The sequence below is a fragment of the Octopus sinensis genome, linkage group LG2 (genome assembly GCF_006345805.1).
Source record: "Octopus sinensis linkage group LG2, ASM634580v1, whole genome shotgun sequence".
NCBI lineage: Eukaryota > Metazoa > Mollusca > Cephalopoda > Octopoda > Octopodidae > Octopus > Octopus sinensis.
This window is the reverse complement of record NC_042998.1, coordinates 86799139-86821638: the sequence shown is the minus strand read 5'-3', so window position 1 is coordinate 86821638 and position 22500 is coordinate 86799139. Positions and strand designations below refer to the sequence as shown.

The window sequence follows — 22500 nt, the reverse complement described above, 5'->3', positions numbered from 1 at the left end:
AAATATCTGTAAATATAAAACCATCCGAATTTCTGAGTACCTCATTTCTTGTAATATAAAATACCAGTACATCATCTCCAAACCTTCTAATACATATATCATCATCATCATCATCATCATTTAGCGTCCGTTTTCCATGCTAGCATGGGTTGGACGGTTCAACTGGGGTCTGTGAAGCCAGAAGGCTGCATCAGGCCCAGTCTGATCTGGCAGTGTTTCTATGGCTAGATGCCCTTCCTAACGCCAACCACTCCGCGAGTGTAGTGGGTGCTTTTTACGTGCCACCCGCACAGGCGCCAGACGGTGCTGGCAAACGGCCATGAACGGATGGTACTTTTACGTGCCACCGGCACGGAGGCCAGTCGGGGCGGCGCTGGCAACGGCCACAATCGGATGGTTCGCTTACTTGTCACCGGCACTGGTATCACAGCCGCAATTTCCATTGATGTTACATATATATATATATATATATGGCAAATATACGTCACGATGTGTTACCGCTACTGTATATAACTCACTTTGATATTTATCATTGTTTGATTTCACTTTTTCAATATCAGCGACAGTGGACGCTGGAAAAAGTATAAGTATTTGTGAAGGAAATCTAATTCTCGCCGACAACTATGATTGTCACACGCTGACGAGAGGTCAATACCTCGAAACTCGAGTCCGTGTGTATCATAAGTTGAAGACGGGAAGGATGACTTCCCTTTGCAAATACTGACAGGACACAGAAAGTGTGTCTATGGCCAGCTGGAGGAGTGTGTCCTCCTGGGGCTAAAAACTACAGTAGCATCCACCCTTAGGGGTAGCCATATTGAGATGGCAAATATACGTCACGATATATATATATACATATATATATATATATATATATATATATACATATATGCATGTATATATGTAAGTATATATGCATGTATATATGTAATGAAATGATAGTTTCACTTTGTATATATTGTATACATAGTGAAACTATTAAAAGTGGAACTATTATCTCACATTACAAGAGAGTTGTTATTGTTTCCCTTTTGACACACAATACCGAAACAGTCAATACATTGCTCCGAGCTCGCATTAAGCAAGAAGTTGAAACATTTCTGGCTGCATGACACTCCATGGACCCTAAGTAATGCATGTGTAAAATTTGAATGAAATCGCTTGGGTAGTTCTCGAGTTTTAGTGATGCACACATACAGACAGACATTCTCAGTTTTATATATATAGATATATATATATATGAAGGTAATGGTGTAGCTAAAGTTTATCGTTCTTATAAATCTTTTCTAAATGTATCCCTATGAAATGAATATATACTGTGTCTTCAAAAGAATCAAAATTAAGTTGATGTATTAAACAAAAATTTCCTTACCAGGGTTTTGATTTTCCTTTACTTTTATTTGTTGAGGCAAATCACTGGTGGCAGCTGACATAACAAAAAAAATATTCATATTGAAGTATCTGGTATGGCATATGAAACATTGGTTCAAACAATGAAATAGAAATATAAAGTAGTGTAATTCTTTTATGATCAAATCTATAATAAACTATTTACTGTAGCTTGCTGAATAGGTCAATGTACCATAAACATAGTAACAGAAAGTTTGATTCAATTTCTATTTGATCAATTTTTTAAAATTATTTTAATTTAGATATGTAGAACTATACTGTTTTTATAGTTTAAGACCAGCAGAAGATAAAAAAAAAATAAAGACTTCAAACTAAAATTAAGACTCAATTTGAAATTCAATTCAATAAAAATTCAAATAATGATGTTCAGATTTGGATCTATTTTCAATTCAATTTTGATTTTCACTTTTTGCTTTTTTATTTAAATCTCAAAATTCCAATTTCTGTTTCTCAATGTGAACAAATTTTACAAACGGTAATCAATATTTTAATTTCTTGTATATACACTATTATTTTAACTAGAATTACGAGATATAATTCCCATAGAGTAGAAATAAGATGGCACAAATTTCAGATGTAGATGGCTCATTTAGCTGGCTGTACTCTTTACACCTATGATTTCTAACTACAGATGGATGCCACTAGATTTGAAGCACATTACAAGAAAAAAGATTTTAGTAGTGACCTTCTTATGAGGTCAATATGTGCTTTTTTAACAACAAATCATTCAATATGCTGGTGTTTTTTATGCTGCTTTACTTCAAGTTTCATACTTAATACAGGAGGGGATAAAGCAAAACAAAAGGCAATCACAGAAACAAATATGGGGTTTACATTTAATCTATAACAGAAAATTGTTATTGCTGATTTGCTTTCTTTAGTCTACTCCATTTCTTAAAGGATCAGTCAATTAGTTCTCTAGCTGTAAGAAGCTTGTTTTTATTCTGAGCATGAAGACTTAAGATTATACTTGGCCTCCAATGGTATGTATGTAAAGGAAGGTGTTACTGCAATATTGAAAGTTCAAATGGTTACGTGAATGGTCACTTGCTGGTTTGACTTTTACTGAATAGAATTTAACTTACAGAACCATTTCAGTCTATTTTTTTGGAATTCATAACAGAGGGCTACTGTTGAGTTATAGATCAGAATAGATAATTAGTGGATGCATTGGCAGAAGTATATACTTAGCTAAAATTTTATCATAACAAAGTAAACTTTTTACTGTGTTATACTGGTTTTGAATATGTGCAGACAGATATCCACAGCTATAAACATATATATATATATATATATATATATATATATACATATATATATATATACATATATATATATACATATATGTATATATATGTGTGTGTGTGTGTGTGTGTGTGTGTGTGATTGCCAGAGAAAAGGAAAAATCAGAGTAGGGAAAATTATGTAATGATATTTAATGACAACAAAACATTGAATCAAAGTATTAAAATGAGAGAAGGAAGAGGGAGAGATAAAAAAAGATGATAGAGATTGTTAAGAAATTAGCAGTACACACACACACACACACGCACACACATATATATATAACACACACACACATATATATATACACACACACATCATCATCATCAATGTTGTCGTTTAACGTCTGTTTTCCATGCTAGCATGGGTTGGACGATTTGACTGAGGTGTGGCGAACCAGATGGCTGCACCAAGCTTGTGAATATATACATACATATACACATGCTAAAAATTGGGTATAAAACGTGTCAGATGTAGAGTGCAAGAGCGAAGACTGTGCTGGTCTGGTCATGTGATGTGTATGGATGAAGAGAGCTGTGTATATATATATATATATATATATATATATACACACACATATATATACACAAACACACACACACACACACACACACACATACATACATACATACATACATACATACATACATACATACATACATACATACATCAAGTATAACCAGTATCTGATTGCAACCATTTGCCTGTGTCAGCAGCCATCAGCCCTTAAATGACCACCTATCTCCAATTTTGTGTTAAATTTTCTATGACCAATGCAGCACAGAATTTAGTTCATCAACAATGACTCTACCTTTATACAATAATCCAAAAGTGGTTGATGAACACACCTTAGAAACTAAAAGGCAGTTGTGGTTGGGTGGGAATGATAGAACCGTATGCATATAAACATCAGTGTTAGTCATCTAACATGCGATCTTTTAAGAATGATGAGACAAAACTTTGAGACCCTTTGCACCTTAGCAGCTTACTCAACCACTAAGGTGAAACTTGGCTTTCCAGTCAACTCTAAAATGATTAATAAACTTGACTCAACTAATAGTATAGAATCCTACAATGTTTTGTCAATTTTTTTATAAGTTTTATTAAGAACACTAAGCAGTCTGTGTGTGTGATGTTAATATGTATGTTTAGAACGATAAAAAATATGCATTTTTTGATAGTTGTAAGTCAGTATCATTTTTGTGTAGCAATTAATATTCAGTTAGTGCTCAACAACAAAATTAACCATTAGGGTTACAAATACCATTTTTACCTCTTTCGATTTGTTCAGTAGTTTGGGTTTTTGGGGTTTTTTTCCAGTAAATATAACCTTATTTATTTATTGTGGCTATTGTATTTAATCCCTTTTGAGTTGTAGAGAGTGATTTAATTGGGATTTGGAAGTAATTTCTATCAGGTCCTACCAACTATAAAGGCTTGAGCTTCTTTATTCTGTCTTGTTATTAAATCCTTCTCATACTAACCTGCCTATGATCACCCCTGCTTCTAATAATATAAACCTCCTGTTTTAAAGTGATCTAGTTTCAAACTTTCCATCAAAATTTCATGTTAATTTATGTATCAGATGCCAACTTAATAACAACAAAGTTACTTTACTATATTTTCCATTATTTTCAAAATTAACTGAAGTAAAAATAGTGTATTTCAACAGAATTATAATAACAAAATACTTAAACAAATATACTACCTTCATAAGGCTATCTTTGGCAACTGTTTTATATATTAGAACCTGCCTTAAACCATAGTCACCTGGTAGTACGTTTCTACTAATGTAGAGTAAATCAGTATTAGAAAAATTGATTGATTATTATTTAAGTTAAAATCTTCATTACTGTACCTTCAACTGTGCCAAGCATCAACAACAAACCAATGAAAATGATGGAAAGCATCTTGCTCAATATTTTGTTACTGAAACAAGATTAAAAAAAAAGAGACAAAATATCATTTCATGTATTTTTCATTTGAATTTTATTTCATTCTTTTTTTTTGTAATATTTCAAAATGTCAAGAAATTCAGCAGCGACATTATATATATTACAGTATTTAGTCAAATTGAAATAAGTTCTTTCCTGTTATTCTTTATTAGAAATATCCATCAAAATGTTATTAACTCTGTTGCCTTTGAGCAATATTTTCCAGAAAAGACTATTTCTAGACTTCCTCAAAATATCTGAGCTCCATGACAGGAAATATTCCTTCCCCTTGCCAAAGCACCCTTCATCTTTCAAACGACTGTCGTCCCTGATGTTCTCCTTCAACTTGGGAACAACCAAAACTCACAGGAAGAAAGGTCTAGACTGTAAGGAGGGTTAGGAACAGCTTTGATGCCCGTCTCTGTCAACTTGTTAATTACCAGCTGGAGAGAAAGAGAGAGAGAGAGGAGAATGAGAGAGAGAGAGAGAGAGAGAAAAAAAAAAGGCAGGATAGGGATGGTGGCAAAGTTCCACAAGAGATGGAACACAGTCACACATACAAATAACATACCACAAAGAAAACAGAACTGATTTTACCTTCCTTAAAACACCTTTCTACCTTCTTGACCTTTATAAATCCAACAGAAGATCAAGCCTGCTCAACTGATCAGCCCTTTCTTTACCAACTCACTTTTCCATCACTCACTTTTAACTTTATTAGAAAACATCAAGAAACTGAAACTATAAAATGAATTTTTCTTAGAGTTATGAGCACGGACACCAGAAATATGATATGATGTACCTTAGAATGGAGTTTGGGCTCAAGAAGTATGGTACAATGTACTTGAAAAGTGGCAAGGTACAGTCCCTAGCAGGGATAGAATTACCTAATGGAGACCAGATTAAACGAATTGAAAATGAAGGCTACAGATACCTTGGCATACCAGAGTTCAATGAGATAATGGAGAAGGAAATGAAAGAATAACTGAAGATGGAATATTTCCAAAGAACGAGATTCGTGTTGGGCTCAAAATAAACCAGATAGAATAAAATACATTTTAGGGTGGTATGTAAAAAATACTGTGGAACTATTGTTGAAATATGTGAAGAAAGCCAGCATCATTAAAACAGATAATTGTGTAAAGAAAGAAAAATTTAAAGAGGAAAAGAACACAAAAAAAAAAGAAACAGCATGGAAGAGAAAAAATATATGGTCAGTTTGCAAGAGATACAAACGCCAAGACAGATATTGAAGACTGATGGTTATGGATGCAGAAGAGTGACCTGAAGATAGAGAGAGATGCCCAAGAACAAGCATTAAAGATAAACTATGCAATGTGCAGAATTGGCAACACAACTGAGAACAACAAATGCAGAAAGTGTGGTGAGAGGGGTGAAATGGTATGGCACATTGTTTGTGAATTCTCAAAATTGGCACAACACAAATATAGAAGATGGTTCAATGATGGGCCTTTCTTCTCACATCAGTAACCCATCTCAACTTTCCTGTGTGTCATTGTTATGGATATTAGTGATATTGCAAATAGCAAAAGTGAAAACGAGTCACCTTGGAAGATACCCCTTTTAATATCAACTTCTCCAAGGAAAACATTGTTTGAATACAATTTGGTTTTCCATTCATCCATGCTATGCATCAGAAAGTTTGTGATGTCACCAATACCAAACATCTGCAGGTACTCTTTTACTCTTTTACTTATTTCAGCCACTTGACTGTGGCCATGTTGGAGCACCGCCTTTAGTCAAGTACTTATTCTATTGGTCTCTTTTATCAAACTGCTAAGTTACGGGGACATAAACAGACCAGCATCGGTTGTCAAGCAATGTTGGGGGGGGGGGCAAACACAGACACACAAATATCCAAGAATGAGTCATCATATCATATGCCTTCTTAAAGTCAATTCAAGCCATAGACATGTTTGTATGATTTTTTTAGAATGACTCTAAACTGTTTTATTGATGACCAGGTGATCCTTGGTACCCTGAGAACTCTTCCTACATCCTTTTTTTGCCCTTGGTAGTATTTCTTCCTGTGCCAGGAAAGTATATGTCTTTGCTGCACATATTCCAGTGAGTATCTTCCAGATTATGCTTAGGCATGCTATAGGACAGTAGATTCCCCACCCTATTCCCCTTTCTTCTATTTTTCATTATAAATGTTGTTCGCCCAGTCTCCATCCACGTGGGGAGTGTATCTTTCTGGACACACTCATTCAATTGGGCTGTGTGACATCTCTTGTACTGTGTGGCATCTCTTCAGCCAAAAGCCATGAATCCCATCTGGTCCAGGGTCTTTCCAGTTAGGCACTTTACCCACTTGTTCTTTCACCCGTGCTTATGATAATATTCCTTTGTTTCTTTCCTCCTTGTAATTTTGTTGTGATAGTTCCTATCCGCATTACATCCCTTCTATGCACTACATTGTTTCCCCATAATCTACTCCAGAACTCTTTGGCTTGATTTGCATGAGGAGCAACATTTTTCCCATTGTCTCCTACCATTCGGAAGAATTGCTTTGGGTTATTTTTGAATAATCTGTTCTTCTTGAAGTGCTTATTTCTGTTCACAAATCTTCTGATCTTCAGACTTTTTGCAGTGATCCTCTTATTATTATTGTTGTTGTTTATGATTATTATAATTATTTTACATATGAGCAACAGATTAAACCAGTGGAAATGAAAAATGTCTAACAGGCTACAACAAGAAACCTTAGATTCCAAGAACCTTCCTAAGTATCCTAGTTGTCCTTAATATCACTTTTTTCTTTTTGAGCTGCACTAAACTAGGTTTTATGTCTATTTCCTCATGGAAATGCCATCAAGAAATGGATTAACATGGAAGAGATGCAACAGAGTTGAAACAGTGTAGCAAGGATGTTTTCCAGATTGTATAAAAGAATAGATCAGTATTAACAGAAAAAATTGTTTGAGACAGACCAGAGGAAATTTTATCAGCAAATAAATAGCAGAGAAGAAAGTACTGAGAAACCGGATGCAGAAGCTGGAAATTCTGAAGTAATATTTGAGATAAGCCAATCAATCATAATGGAAATGAAGCATGGTTAAAGAAAGTAAAGGAAGAAGTCATTAGTGAGAATCAGCCAGAGATAAAACTAACCAGAGAATTAATAAGTAAAGCATTAGGGAAAATGCTGAATTGGAAGGGCCTGGGACCGAATTTAGTCCAAGGCTACTGGTTATAGAAATTTGGTTGCTTACATGGGACTCTGAGGGAATAACTTCAAGATTGCCTGAATGAAGGAGTAATATTAGATTGAATGACTAGAAGAACAATTCTTATGAAAGACAAAAGCAAGAGCAATGTAAGCTAGTAGTAATAGACCAATCATTTGCTTACCATAATATGCCAGCTTTTAAGAGGAAAGCTCTCAGAAAGCATTTATAAGCACCTTGTCAGCCAAAATTTGCTACCAGAGAAACAGAAAGATTGAAGGCTAGAGGAACTCATGATCTATTATACATAGACAAAGCAGTTACTCTTTTACTCTTTTATTTGTTTCAGTCATTTGACTGCGGCCATGCTGGAGCACTGCCTTTAGTCGAGCAGGACTTATTCTTTGTAAGCCTAGTACTTATTCTATCAGTCTCTTTTGCCGAACTGGTAGACTACAGGGACGTAAACACACCAGCATCGGTTGTCAAGCGATGTTGGGGGGTGGGGGCAAACACAGACAACAAACACACACATATATGTATATACACATATACATATATATATGACTGGCTTCTTTCAGTTGCTGTCTACCAAATTCACTCACAAGGCTTTGGTCGGCCCGAGGCTGTAGTAGAAGACACTTGCCCAAGGTGCCATGCAGTGAGACTGAACCCAGAACCATGTGGTTGGTAAGCAAGCTACTTATTTCATTAAGATTTGCCATAAAGGCATTACAAAGAGTAGCTTGCAGGCTGGACATATACATTGATGAGGTGAATGATGAAACAAGGATGATATTGACGAGAGAAGGCAGAAAATGCCCGTCGATTTTCTACTTCTCTAAAACATTGTTCTTCTTTTTCCATCAAAAACGACAATTATTGGACTTAATAGTCCATTACAAATATATATAATAAATATACACACAATCTATAAGATCAATCCTCCTCATCATTAATGATAATAATAATAATAATAATAATAATAATAAAATATAATAATAATAATAATAATAATAATAAAAATAATAATAATAATAATAATAAGTAGGGGTAAACACATGAACAAAATAAAAATAAACAAAAACAAAAAACAAATTACACGAACGTATATAAACAGGAGATACAAATATTACAGGTACTTCACCCCCCCCCCTACATACACACTAACTAAACATAGACACACATAGAGGTATATGTATGCGCAAATGAAGACACATACAATAGGAATACAAAATACAAAATGGCTGACCGTTAGTAAGGAGAGACAGACAAATAAGAAAGAAGAAAGCAAAGGACCACTGATGAGGTCACAGGAGCGTGACGAAAGAATTCTGGCTGAAATAAGATTAAGATTAATGTAAAAAATAAATAACGCTGAAGCAAAGTAACACTAAATATATAGTGCGTGTGTTTTTATTGGCTAAACTGGCAAAATGACCATTCCTAAATACAACAATATATATATATATATATATATATGTATGTATGTATGTATGTATGTATGTATGTATATATTGGGTCATCCATACATAATGTGGTTGTTTCAATTGCATGAACTTAAATATGGATGGCTATTCCATCATCAGAGACATGGTATGAATATTTAGATGGGAAAAATTTGCAGATTGCAAGGAATGTAAATCACAATTTATAAAGAATAAAATAGAAATATACAGATTAAAAGTAGTTAGAAGAATAATTCTCTTGCCTATATTCTTCTAACTACTTTTACTGTTTATTCTTCTATTTTCACTCCTTTGTTTTTCTGTTTTAATCCTATTAATTTCATTTCATGTAATCTGTAAATTTTCCTCGTCTAAGTATTCATACCTTGTCTCTGATGACAGAATACCCTGTGCATGGACATGCCAACCAACCACTAGGGTTATCTCATAAATGGCTGTAAGACTTCAAATTACCATAATCTAAATTCTAAATTACCTGAGATACTCGTTCAGTCTTGGTTTTGATTTTTCCTCTCATATAATACAATATATATATATATATATGCTTTCAGTGTGAATGTCTTTTTTTTTATATGGCACCATTTTTCCAATCCTGTAAATAATAATAATGGCATTTTTATATAAGCTTAAAGCTTATGGCGATCACCATCCAATGACTAAGGAAAATAGTCTAATAAAGGGGCATATAAGCACTCAACAGATAAAAGAAGGCTTTCCTATTCACATGAAATCGAACCCACATCCCTTTGTTAATGTGGCTAAGTCATTGCATGGTGATCACCATAAGCTTTAAGTTTATATAAAAATACCATTATTAGTATTTACAGGATTTTAAAAATGGCACCAAATAAAAAAAAACAGTCACACCAAAAGCATATAGAAAGTTTTTTTACATTAAAAAAAAAACAAAAACAAACATGAATTATTATAGTTCTTAAATTTGAAAGGAAAAAGGAGGGTGATTCACTGATGTAAAGGTAACACAGTCGCATTAACAAAGGAATGTGGTTTTGAATCTCACATAGATAAGAAAGCCTTCATATTTCTTTTGAGGGCTAATATGTCCCTTTATTAGACTATTTTCCTTAGTTACTGCATGGTGATCACCATAAGCTTTAAGCTTATATAAAAATGCCATTATATATATATTAATATTATTAATAGTTAGGGAATATAATAATTCCAAGCTAACAGGGAAAAAGATTTCAATTTAGCACACTAAATCAAAATTCACAATATATTAATGTTTGATTTGTTATGAGATTTTTAGAATGATAATTATAAGATATTTAATTAATTTCTATGTGGTTATTATAGATAATATCTTTTTGCTATTGATGGAATAACTAAATAGCAGTTTGTCTCTAAATTAAATATGTGTGTGTATATATATATATATGCATATGGATGAGGACAGCATCTCAAAGAACTGCTGATCTCTAATTATGAAGGGAACCTGTGAAAGGGGTAGACTCAGTAAGACATGGGATGAAGTGATGAGAAAGGATCTTCAGGCACTGGGTTGACAAAGGACCATGACGTGTGACAATTTCCTGTGCTTGAGAAGACACATCAAGCTAGATAAAATCACAGCCATCCATAAACACAGGTATATTGCTTATGGCCATGCACCTACACACTCTTCCAGCTGAGAGGTCTTTGTCTTGCAGGTGCCAATGACAAGTAAAATGTATTTGTGTCAGTGTTACATAAAGACACTCATGCCAGTGGCATGCAAAAGGTACGCAGTACATACTGTAAATTAGTTGGCATTAGGAAGGACATCCAGCTGTAGAAAAAATGCCCAAAACAGACAACTGGAGCCTGGACAGCTCTCCAACTGACCAGCTCACATCAAACTGTCCAGCCCATGCCAGCATGGAAAGCGGATATTAAATATTGATGATGAGTGTATATGTCTGTTATTCCTGTTTGGATTAATTTATTCTCTAACTCTTCTGAGTGTTGCTTCACCTATTCATACACTTGTACTTAAACAAGTTACTCATAAGCAAAACTCTGGGTAGCAAGAGACTGACATGGCAGTAATTAAAATATTAAGCTCTACTATGGTATTGAGCAATCTTTTCTCCAACAGTAAAGACTAAGCTGATAGAGAGAGAGAGAGAGAGAGAGAGAGAGAGAGAGAGAGAGAGAGAGAGAGAGAGAGATTTACATTTGTATACATATCTGATATACCTATATTTGTATACATGCATATGTATGTGTGAGCAGACCTGGGTTTATATATCTGTTTCCAATTATATGTAAAAACTCACACATTAAAATACATGTTACATATAACTACACATAGTATTGTGTATAAAGAAAAAAAAAATCCATGACATCATTCTTAAACAGAGCTTACCTTATTGCAAGATCCATTAAAAATTTTATGATGTTAGAGGTAAATCTTCATAAGTTAAAATGGCAAATGGTTTTAAAGTTCACCTTTGCTTATTATGCACCCAGAGATTAGTGAACCAACAATTTTATCTTGAGATAACAATTATTACACTGTTAAATATTTGTCTATGTAACACTGCAAACCTCTTTATATCTACACCAGTGAAGCTAATACAGAGAACATAAAATTGTAGCTGACCTGATAAGAGAAATAACTATAATTAATTTTGGTTTGATTTTATTGGGTTGTCTGGAAAGTTCGTGCCAATTTTTAAAGGAAAGAAAAAGGTCAATAAATACTTGCCATTACATTTTTAATCAACCAAATATGAACCACTTTGTTGCACAATACGTCTCCCTCTTTCCTTTAACTTGAAAATACCCTCTTCCCAGAATTGAGGTAGCTTCATGGCAAAGAATTCATCAAGGTATCTTTTTGTGTCATCCAAGGAATCAAAATTTTTATCATTAAGACTATTCTGCAGAGATCTGAATAAGTGGAAATCCGAAGGAGCAATATCTAGTGAATATGGAGGGTGGGGGTAACACATCCCAGCTGAGCTGCAGCAATTTTGCCTGGTTCCCAAAGAAACATGCGGTCTTGCATTATCATGTCAGAAAACAACACCCTTCCTGTTGGCCAATTCTGGAAGTTTCTCTTGAATTACTACTTTTAACTCATCCAGTTGTATGCAGTATTTCTCAGAATTAATTGTCTGGTTACTTGGGAGAAGCTCATAGTACAGAATTCTTTTCTAATCCCACCACACAGAAAGCAAGACTTTTGGGGTAGCTTACTCCAGGTTCGCTTTCTCTGAATATTTCGGTAGATAATCCATTTTTCATCACCTGTCACAATTTGCTTTAAAAAAGGTGCATTTTCATTCCGTTTATAAAGTGAATCATAGATGGAAATGCGATCCAAAAGGTTCTTCTCACTCAACTCATGTTGTACCCAAACATCATAGCGATTTGTAGGCCTAAGCTTTACCAGGTGCTAATGAATGATGGATTTTGATAGGTTGAGGCTTTCTGCCAGTTCTCAGGTTGCGCAATGTGGGTTATTCTCAAATAATGACTTGATATGGTCATCATCTGTAGTGGATGATCTGCTTGATTGCTCTTTATCAATAAGGCTACAATCTCCTGCTCAGAACCTTGTGAACCACTTCCGTACAGTTCTTTTGGATAAAGAAACATCAGCATAAACTGCGCATATTTCTTTGTTGCTTGTGAGGTATTTTTCCCTTTACAGAAAAAGAAAAGCGTCAAGTGCCGAAAATGAATTTTCTTGTCTTCCATTTTAAAGTGTTACAGAATTAACACAGGTGATAGAAACATAAACCTTCTTCCACGAAAAGATAGCTTAAACTGTGCTCTGAATGGTGGTGTAGTCAAATCCTATTTTATGGACTCAACCATGTTCTAAAATAAGTCAAAAGTTAAGCTACTATAAATCGGCTTGAACTTTCTGGACAACCCAATGATTTGCAAGATTCTTGATGTGAAGTCATGTGTTGAAACATGTTATGCTGTATGCTTGGACGGTCATGTGCCAATAATAAGTACTGGTTGTATTTCACTTCTTTATTTATATTTGTTAATTGGCTAACTATTTAACCAGTTAACTAATCAATTTGCTTCATTAAATGTTCAATCACTCACTCATTCAGAGAAGTTTGGCAAAGTTCCTTCATTATCATTCTGATTCAAGTGGACTGGAGTATAGAGTGCATGTCATTTTTGAGGTTGCAAAGTACAATGAATGGACTTTGACAAATCTAACTCATATTAGAATTAAACAATGGTGTTGGATTGACAGATTCATTAGAATGTCAGACAAAATTCTTTGTGATATTTGTTGCAAATTTTTATATTTGAATTCAAATCCCACCCAGGCCAAATTTGCCATTTTTTCTTTTGAGTTAGGCAGAAGGGTGTTACAAGTGGAGCAGGCAGAATCATTAGAGATTCAGGAAAGTGCTTTGAAACAGTTCTTATGCTTTTTTACATATATATATATATATGCATCAGTTGTGGTGTGCAAGAGAGACGATTGCGCTGGTATGGTCATGTGGCGAGAATAGATGAAGATAGTTGTGTGAAAAAGTGCCACACCCTAGCGGTTGAGGGAACCTGTGGAAGAGGCAGACCCAAGAAAACCTGGGACGAGGTGGTGAAGCACGACCTTCGAACTTTAGGTCTCACTGAGGAAATGACTAGAGACCGAGTCCTCTGGAAGTGTGCTGTGCGCGAGAAGACCCGGCAGGACAAGTGAGTCCATAACCCGTGGCCTTCTACTTGGGATGGAGCCAGCCTACGTATGCATACCTTCCCTTCTTGGGACACAAAACTCTACTTGTGAAGACCTTGTTGAGGCAAGTGAGGATCAGAATCGATATCGATCAATGGAAATTGCAGATGTGTTACCAGTGCCGGTGGCATGTCAATACTCTACTTGTGAAGACCCGTTGAGGCAAGTGAGGATCAGAAATGGAAATCGATCAATGGAAATTGCAGATATGTTACCAGTGCCGGTGGCATGTCGAAACTCTACTTGTGAAGACCCGTTGAGGCAAGTGAGGATCAGAATGGAAATCGATCAATGGAAATTGCAGATGTGTTACCAGTGCCGGTGGCATGTAAGAGAACCTTCCGTTTCGCGACCGTTGCCAGCACCGCCCCGTTTCGTGTCCGTTGCCAGCCTCGCCTGGCCCTTGTGCCGGTGGCACATAAAAAGCACCATCCGTTCGTGGCCGTTTGCCAGCTCTGTCTGGCACCTGTGCGGGTGGCACGTAAAAAGCACCCACTACACTCACGGAGTGGTTGGCGTTAGGAAGGGCATCCAGCCGTAGAAACACTGCCAGATTTGACTGGGCCTGATGAAGCCTTCTGGCTTCACAGACCCCAGTAGAACCGTCCAACCCATGCTAGCATGGAAAACGGACGCTAAACGATGATGATGATTATGATGATGATATGGTGGTTGGCACTCAGTCGATAATGACGTTGAGGGTTCCAGTTAATCCGATCAACGGAACAGCCTGTACATGTGTACCCTTAACGTAGTTCTCAGGGAGATTCAGTGTGACACAGAGTGTGACAAGGCTGGCTCTTTGAAATACAGGTACAACAGAAACAGGAAGAATGAGTGAGAGAAAGATGTGGTGAAAGGGTACAGCAGGGTTGTATGATAAGAAGATAGAAATATAAGAATATAAACATAAAAAATAAAAAAACATAAAAAGTATATAAGGAGTACCATGAAAGTATAAAGTATAGTTAGAATAGATTAAAGGAGGCGATTGGGAGGATCAGTCCAAACCTATAGCGGTTTCAGAAAAGTTTTAAGGGACTCTAAGAACTAATCCAAATTCAACTCCCTGTATAAAAATATTTCCTTCCTTAGGGTTCCTTTCTCATGGTAAAATCCAGTAAGGTACTATATGGTGAAATTTCAGTTGGTTAAAATTTCTTAATCTTTGGTTCATATATGAGGGAAAAAACAGTTGTACTATATATTGGAGCTTTATCTCCATTAAAACTGTCATGTCGCTTCGTCAAGACTTCCTACACTACCACTACCACCACCATATATAAACTAGCGCACACACTCGGATTCCCCCTACTCGAATTTTAATACCTCTGCTGAAGTATACAAATCTCAGAAGTTGCTCAGATAAGAATTTTTGTCTTTTCAACCTCGTTCATCTACTCTTCTATTTCTGCACAGATCATAAGCCCCTTATTAGTTCTTTTCATTATTCTGTCTATTTCATTACCATGTCAACATGTAAATATAGTTTCAAAAGTTTCATCTTCCTTGTTGTTGTCTTAAGATAACCTTAGTTCACGCATTTCCTTAACCACAACATATTCATTTATTCAAGTTTCTCACACAGTCACTTATTTCTCTAATTTTGTCATAGATTGGTTGACCGAAAACTCTAAGATTTTTCAACTTTATTTTACTATTATCAATATTTGTTGTTTCATTAAATTATGCTACCCAAATCCCAAAAGAATATTTGTCTCCCTCGTGTTCTGACCACTTTAACCCTGGTGCCCTCTCTCTCTCTCTCGGCCTCAGTCTGTATCTCTCTCTTTCTCTCAGCCTCACTCTGTCTGTCTCTCTCTCTTTCGATTACCACTCGCTTCACCAAGACTCCCTCCTCTAGCCCCACCCCACCCTATATAAACTAGCAAATGCACTCAGATTCCCCGACTCAATTTTTTAATACCTCTGCTGAAAGAATACATATGGTCTAAATTTGCTAGTTCACAGTATCAGGGCCCTCCCACCCCTTCCACCTGTACCAGAAGTTCCTATCCTTTGTCATCCTTTGGTTGTCTCCCATGAACATTTCTAAAGGCTTTACACCATCCACCCCTACTTAGGGCTTATCTCCTGTGTAAGGTAGTGATCATATAGTGCATAAATATGATGGTGTAGTGTATGCAGGTTGAATTGAAGGCTATTGTTTGTTTATGAATTTTGCCAAATGCGAGCTTTCTTTTCAGGTACATGACACTGCTGTCCCCTGTTCCAGAGTCTCACAGGCCCACACCTCCCACACCCTCAGGGTTAGCACTCTCAACATCAGTACACTGAAAGGTAGGTCTGGTGAGATTGTTGAGATGCTTGAACAGAGATGTGTCGATATGTGTTGCCTCCTAGAAGTAAAGTAGAGAGGAGGTTCTACTACGTTCCTCACAGGCAAAGAACACAGGTACAAGATTTTATGGGCAAAATACAGATTAGATTAGTGCTTCATCATAGGTTAGCAACCATTATCTGGGCCTATTCCCCTCAGCCAGGGCTACCTGATTGACAGAAAGACCAAGTTTATGACAGCCTCTTGCAGACTACCTTGTTGACAAATGACAGGGACCTTCTCTTTGTGGCTGGTGACTTCAACGGTGGTAGCAGGGAATTGTATCAGACTGCCAGAAAGGAAGCTACGATACAGGTTTATTTAGCCAGAGGGGAAGCAGATAAGAAAAAATTTGCCAATGTTCTGCGCCGTGAGAACCAAAGACTTGAGGTATTTCGTATTGCAAGACAGTGTGTGAGAGAAACCCGGCAAGCCAAGTGAGACCATAACCCGTGGCTTATGCCAGGGGTGTACCAGCCCACTTATGCATACCTTTCTTTCATTGGACACTAAACTCTGCTTGCGAAGACCTGTTGAGGCAAGTGAAATCAAAATCAAAATCACTGATGTGGCCGATGACAGCACTGCCTGACTGGCATCTGTGCTAGTGAAATATTAAGAGCACCATACGAGTGTGATGGTTGTCAGGGCAGCTGGAACATAAAAAGCACCATTCAAGTGTGATCGTTACCAGCGTCGCCTTACTGGCACTTGTGCCAGTGGCAGGTGAAAGACAACATTTGAAAGAGGTCATTGCCACTGGACGGGCTCCTGTGTAGGTGGCACATAAAAAACATCATTTGAGCGTGACTGTTGCCAGTACCGTCTGACTGGCCCTTGTGCTTGTGGCACATAAAAGCACCCAACTACACCCTCAGAGTGGTTGGCGTTAGGAAGGGCATCCAGCTGTAGAAACTCTGCCAGATCAGATTGGAGCCTGACGCAGCCATCTGGGTAGCCCATCCACAGTCAAACCGTCCAACCCATGCCAGCATGGAAAGTAGACGTTAAATGATGATAAGATCTGTAAAAAAGGTGTAGGTAGAAACTCTATAAGGTGCACCAAGTGTAAGCTATGGACACATAAGAGGTGCAGCAATGTCAAGGGAAGGCTAACTAAGAAAATAGTTTTTGTCTGTGGCAGATGCTCAGGAGAAATAAACACTGGAAATGTGCAGAGTCCAACTTCTACCACGTTCCAGGGAGACAAACTAGAAGTAGTTGATAGCTTCCGCTACCTAGGAGACCAAGTCAGTAGCGGGGGTGGGTGTGCTGAAAGCGTAACTGCTAGAGTAAGAATAGCCTGGGCAAAGTTTAGAGAGCTCTTACCCCTGCTGGTGACAAAAGGTCTCTCGCTAAGAGTAAAAGGCAGACTATATGATGCGTGTGTACGTACAGCCATGCTACATGGTAGTGAAACATGGGCCGTGACAGCTGAGGATATGCGTAAGCTTGCAAGAAATGAAGCCAGTATGCTCCGATGGATGTGTAATGTCAGTGTTCATAATCGTCAGAGTGTAAGTACTTTGAGAGAAAAGTTGAACCTAAGAAGTGTCAGTTGTGGTGTGCAAGAGAGACGGCTGCGCTGGTATGGTCATGTGACGAGAATGGCTGAAGATAGTTGTGTGCAAAAGTGCTACACCCTAGCAGTTGAGGGAACCTGTGGAAGAGGTAGACCCAGGAAAACCTGGGACGAGGTGGTGAAGCACGACCTTCGAACTTTAGGTCTCACCAAGGAAATGACTGAAGACCGAGTCCTATGGAAGTGTGCTGTGCATGAGAGGACCCGGCAGGACTAGTCAGGCCATATCCCGTGGCCCCTACCTGGGACGTAGTCGATCCACCTGTGCATACCTTCCTTCTTGTGACACTTGTGAAGACCTGCTGAGGCAAGTGAAAATCAATCAAAATAGATGAACATCAATGGAATTTGTATCTTTGTGGTACCAGTGCCTGTGGCACACAAGAAAACCATCCGAACGTGGCCGTAGCCAGTACCGCATCGACTGGCCTCCGTGCTGTGGGCACGTAACAAGCACCATCCGATCGTGGCCGTTTGCCAGCCTCATAAAAACACCATCCGAGCGTGGCCGTCAGCCAGCCTCGTCTGGCACCTGTGTCGGTGGCACATAAAAACACCATCCGAGCGTGGCCGTCTGCCAGCCTCGTCTGGCACCTGTGTCGGTGGCACATAAAAAACACCATCCGAGCGTGGCCGTCTGCCAGCCTCGTCTGGCACCTGTGTCGGTGGCACATAAAAAACACCATCCGAGCGTGGCCGTTTGCCAGCCTCGTCTGGCACCTGTGTCGGTGGCACATAAAATCACCCACTACACTCTCGGAGTGGTTGGCGTTAGGAAGGGCATCCAGCTGTAGAAACACTGCCAGATCTGACTGGACTGGTGCAGCTTTCGGGCTCCCCAGACCCCAGTTGAACCGTCCAACCCATGCTAGCATGGAAAGCGGACGTTAATTGATGATGATGATGATGATGATGATGATGATGAGGAGGATATATATATACATACATATATATATATACATACATATATATATATATATACACACACACACACATATATATATATATATATATATATATATACATATATCTCCTTAAATCCTTAAATCTCGAAAAATGTTTTAGCCCGAAGGCCGCGGCCATTCTGGAGCACCACCGCTATATACATATATCTACATCTATATATGTGGAGGCGCAATGGCCCAGTGGTTAGGTCAGTGGATTTGCGGTCATAGGATCGCGGTTTCAATTCCCAGATTGGGCGTCGTGAGTGTTTATTGAGCAAAAACACCGAAAGCTCTACAAGGTTCCAGCAGGGGATGGTGGCGAACCCTGCAGTACTCTTTCACCACAACTTTCTTTCACATTTATTTCATGTTTCTGTTGTGCCAGTAATTCAAAGGGGCCAGCCTTGTCACACTGTGTCATCCTGAATATCCCCAAGAACTACATTAAGGGTACACATGTCTGTGGAGTGCTCAGCCACTTGCATGTTAATTTTATGAGCAGGCTGTTCTGTCGATCGAATCAGCTGGAACCCTCGTCATCATAACCAATGGAGTGCCAACAAATACTATATATATGTATATATATATATATACACACACACATATATTTATATACACATACATGCATGCTTATATATACACACACACATATATATACATAAATATGAAGCCCTTAAAATGCAGGATACTGAAATAGTATATTGTAATAAGAATGGGAACTCCGCTAAATCTATTGAGTTGGCAACCAAGTTCCCGCAGTTTTTTCTAATTTTGGAATTTATTTTTTTCGAGAATACTATTTTTGAATCAATTTGGAATCTCTTTTGTTCCTTTTTCTCGTTAATTTTAGTTAATTTTTGTTTATTTTGAGATCATTAAAATGGAACATCAAGAAAATCGAGCCTTTTTGACACCTCTTTTTGCTTTTAATCAAGGTTCTAAGGCCACAAAAGCTGCTTGTGACATTTGTGCTATGTATGGAGAGGCTGCCATAGCTGAAAGAACCGCTCGTGATTGGCATGCCAAGTTCAAAAATGGAAATTTTAACCTCAAAGACACACCTTGATCTGGCCATCCAGTTGAGTTAGATGAAGAGTGATTAAACCAACTTTTGCACGAAAATTCTCGTCAAATGACAAAGGAACTGGCAGAGAAAATGGAATGCTCCCACACTGCTATAGAGAAGCGTCTTCACTCGATGGGAAAGTTCAGGAGTATGGAGGATAGGTTCTGCATGCTTTAAGTGACAACAACAAAAATCAACAAGCCACTATCTCTGCTGGTTTGCTTGCTCGTCACCACTCAACTCATGGACACAAGCAATGATTTCTTTACCGAATCATTACTGGTGATAAAAAATGGTGCCTGTACATCAATATGAAGCAGTGTAAGGAATGGCTTAGCCCCGGTAAATATGCGACAACGCGCATGAAACAAGATCTTCATCTGCGTAAAACGATGTTGTGCGTATGGTGGGACTGGAAAGGGATTATCCATTACGAATTGCTTGAAAGGAACCAAACAGTCAATACAGAACTCTATGTTCAACCGATGGAACAACTTAACATGGCTATTCAAGAGAAAAGACTTAATTGGCAGCATGGAGTTCTTCTGTTGCATGACAATGCCCGCCCTCATATCGCCAATATGATCAAGGAAGCCATTCAAACACATGGCTGGGAAGTGCTTCCACACCTGCCGTACTCTCCTGATTTTGTGCCAACGGATTTTCACCTCTTTTGATCTCTTTCAAGTGTTATGTGCAGAATTTTATTCAATACTGATGCAGAATTAAGAGCTTGGTTGGATCAATATTTCTAATCAAAATCGGGTGATTTCTACTAGTGAGGTATTGAAAATCTTGTTGAACTATGGGAAGAAAGTGCAAACAAAAAGTGTCAGTGCATAATCGATTTATTAGTTGTAATTTTTTACTAAACCTTTTAAAAAATTTAAATTAAAAAAAAAAAACGGCAGAAAATTAGTTGCCAACCCAGTAATTATAATAATGGAAGAATGATTAACAAGGAAGTGGGTGAATCTAATAGTAACAATGTATCCAATTTATTTGTAAGTAGTAATGATATGATTAAAAATAGTAATAATACCAATAAGAACAAGTGCAGTAAATATATCCTGAATAAAAATGGATATATAAATAAACTTCTGTCTAATGAAACCAAGCCAAAACAAACTGGAACCTGGTGCAACTCTCCGGCTTACCAGCTCTAGTCAAATCAGCTAACACATGCCAACATGGACATTAAATGATGATGACGACGATGATAACGATAAAGATATGATGGCAGATTTTCATGTCCAAAGTTCATGTGAAAGAGTGGCACACTCTCAAGTGGCTACATAGACTGAGCCTCACCACCACAAGCCTTTTCTCCCCATCTGAACTTAGTAGTGAGAGTCAGTCCACAAAGTTTGGTCAGACTCTTTGTGTGTATGTGTGTGTGAATACCTCAGTCACTTTTTATCATTGACTGCATTTATATATTCGCTCATATAGATATTTAGACTGATCTATCAGAGTATACATATCAGAACGCAGGTTTACTTCAATTGCTGAGTATTGATATAAATCAAGATATAGGATTTTATTTATTTGAAATGATTATGAATCATTAGATTGGAATGTAGAAAGATCTAAAAGGAAGTTAGATAAAGCTGTCTAAAATAGAATGTAACACAATGGTTGAAAACCCAGGTATGTTTTCTTATTTCACTAGCATACCTATGTCAACAAGAATGCTGACAGTTTCATTAATGACAGGAAATGGCCCATCAGTACAACAGAACAATCATTGATAAATGTCAGCAATCTAGTAAATATATATGTATATACACACAATTGAAGCACTTGAAAAATCAGATACAGTTGTAATATCTTGGTGAAAAATATCATCTAGGTATCCTGCTTCCTTAGCTGGAGATAATGTGGAAGCTAGGGATAGATGAGTGGTTGGTGAGAGCTGTACAAGCCATATACAGGGATGTTGTCAATTAAGTGAGAAACACCAATGAGTATAGGAGCTTACTGTACAAGAAGGAGTTCACCAGAGATCAGTTTTAGCTCCTTCTTGTTTGTCATAGTCCTCCAGGCTATAAGTGTGGAATTTAAGACTAGCTGCCTTTGGGAGCTTCTATATACGGATGACCTTGTTCTTATTGCTGAATCACTATCAAAAGTAGAGAAGATATTGCGGGTATGGAAGCACAGTCTGGAATCAAAGGGCCTTAGAGCTAATTTAACAAAGACTAAAGTATTGATAAGTAGGAAAATCACAGATCCCTTCCGGTAGATGGCCCTGCTCAGATTTAAAAAAGGTGTCAAGAGAAACTCCATGCAGTGCACTCAGTACAAGCTATGGACACATAAGAGGTGCAGCAGTACCACTGGAAGACTAACAGAAAGTAGTCTTTACATGTGGAATATGTCAAGAATGTACATAAAACACACTCCTTCAAATGTCAGGGATGATACTCAGAAATGGCAGACAGTTTCTGTTACTTAGGTGACCAAGTTATTAGCTGGGGTGGTTGTTCTCGAATAAGAATAGGTAGGATGAAGTTCAGAGCTACTACCTCAGAGTGAAAGGCAGATTGCATGACT

The 22500-nt window shown here is 37.5% G+C and overlaps 1 protein-coding gene across 1 annotated transcript in view; it reads right to left on the bottom strand.

Moving 5' to 3' along the window:
* Window positions 1–11688, bottom strand: part of LOC115232681 (cadherin EGF LAG seven-pass G-type receptor 2-like) — a 106071-nt gene extending 94383 nt beyond the window's left edge. The window contains exons 1-3 of the mRNA XM_036500738.1: window positions 11657–11688; window positions 4553–4623; window positions 1373–1426 (exon numbers count right to left, since the gene is read on the bottom strand). Of these exons, the coding sequence (XP_036356631.1) occupies window positions 1373–1426; window positions 4553–4623; window positions 11657–11673 (142 nt within the window). The 5' untranslated portion in view covers window positions 11674–11688. The remainder of the gene's footprint in view (window positions 1–1372; window positions 1427–4552; window positions 4624–11656) is intronic.
* Window positions 11689–22500: the final 10812 nt, after the last annotated feature.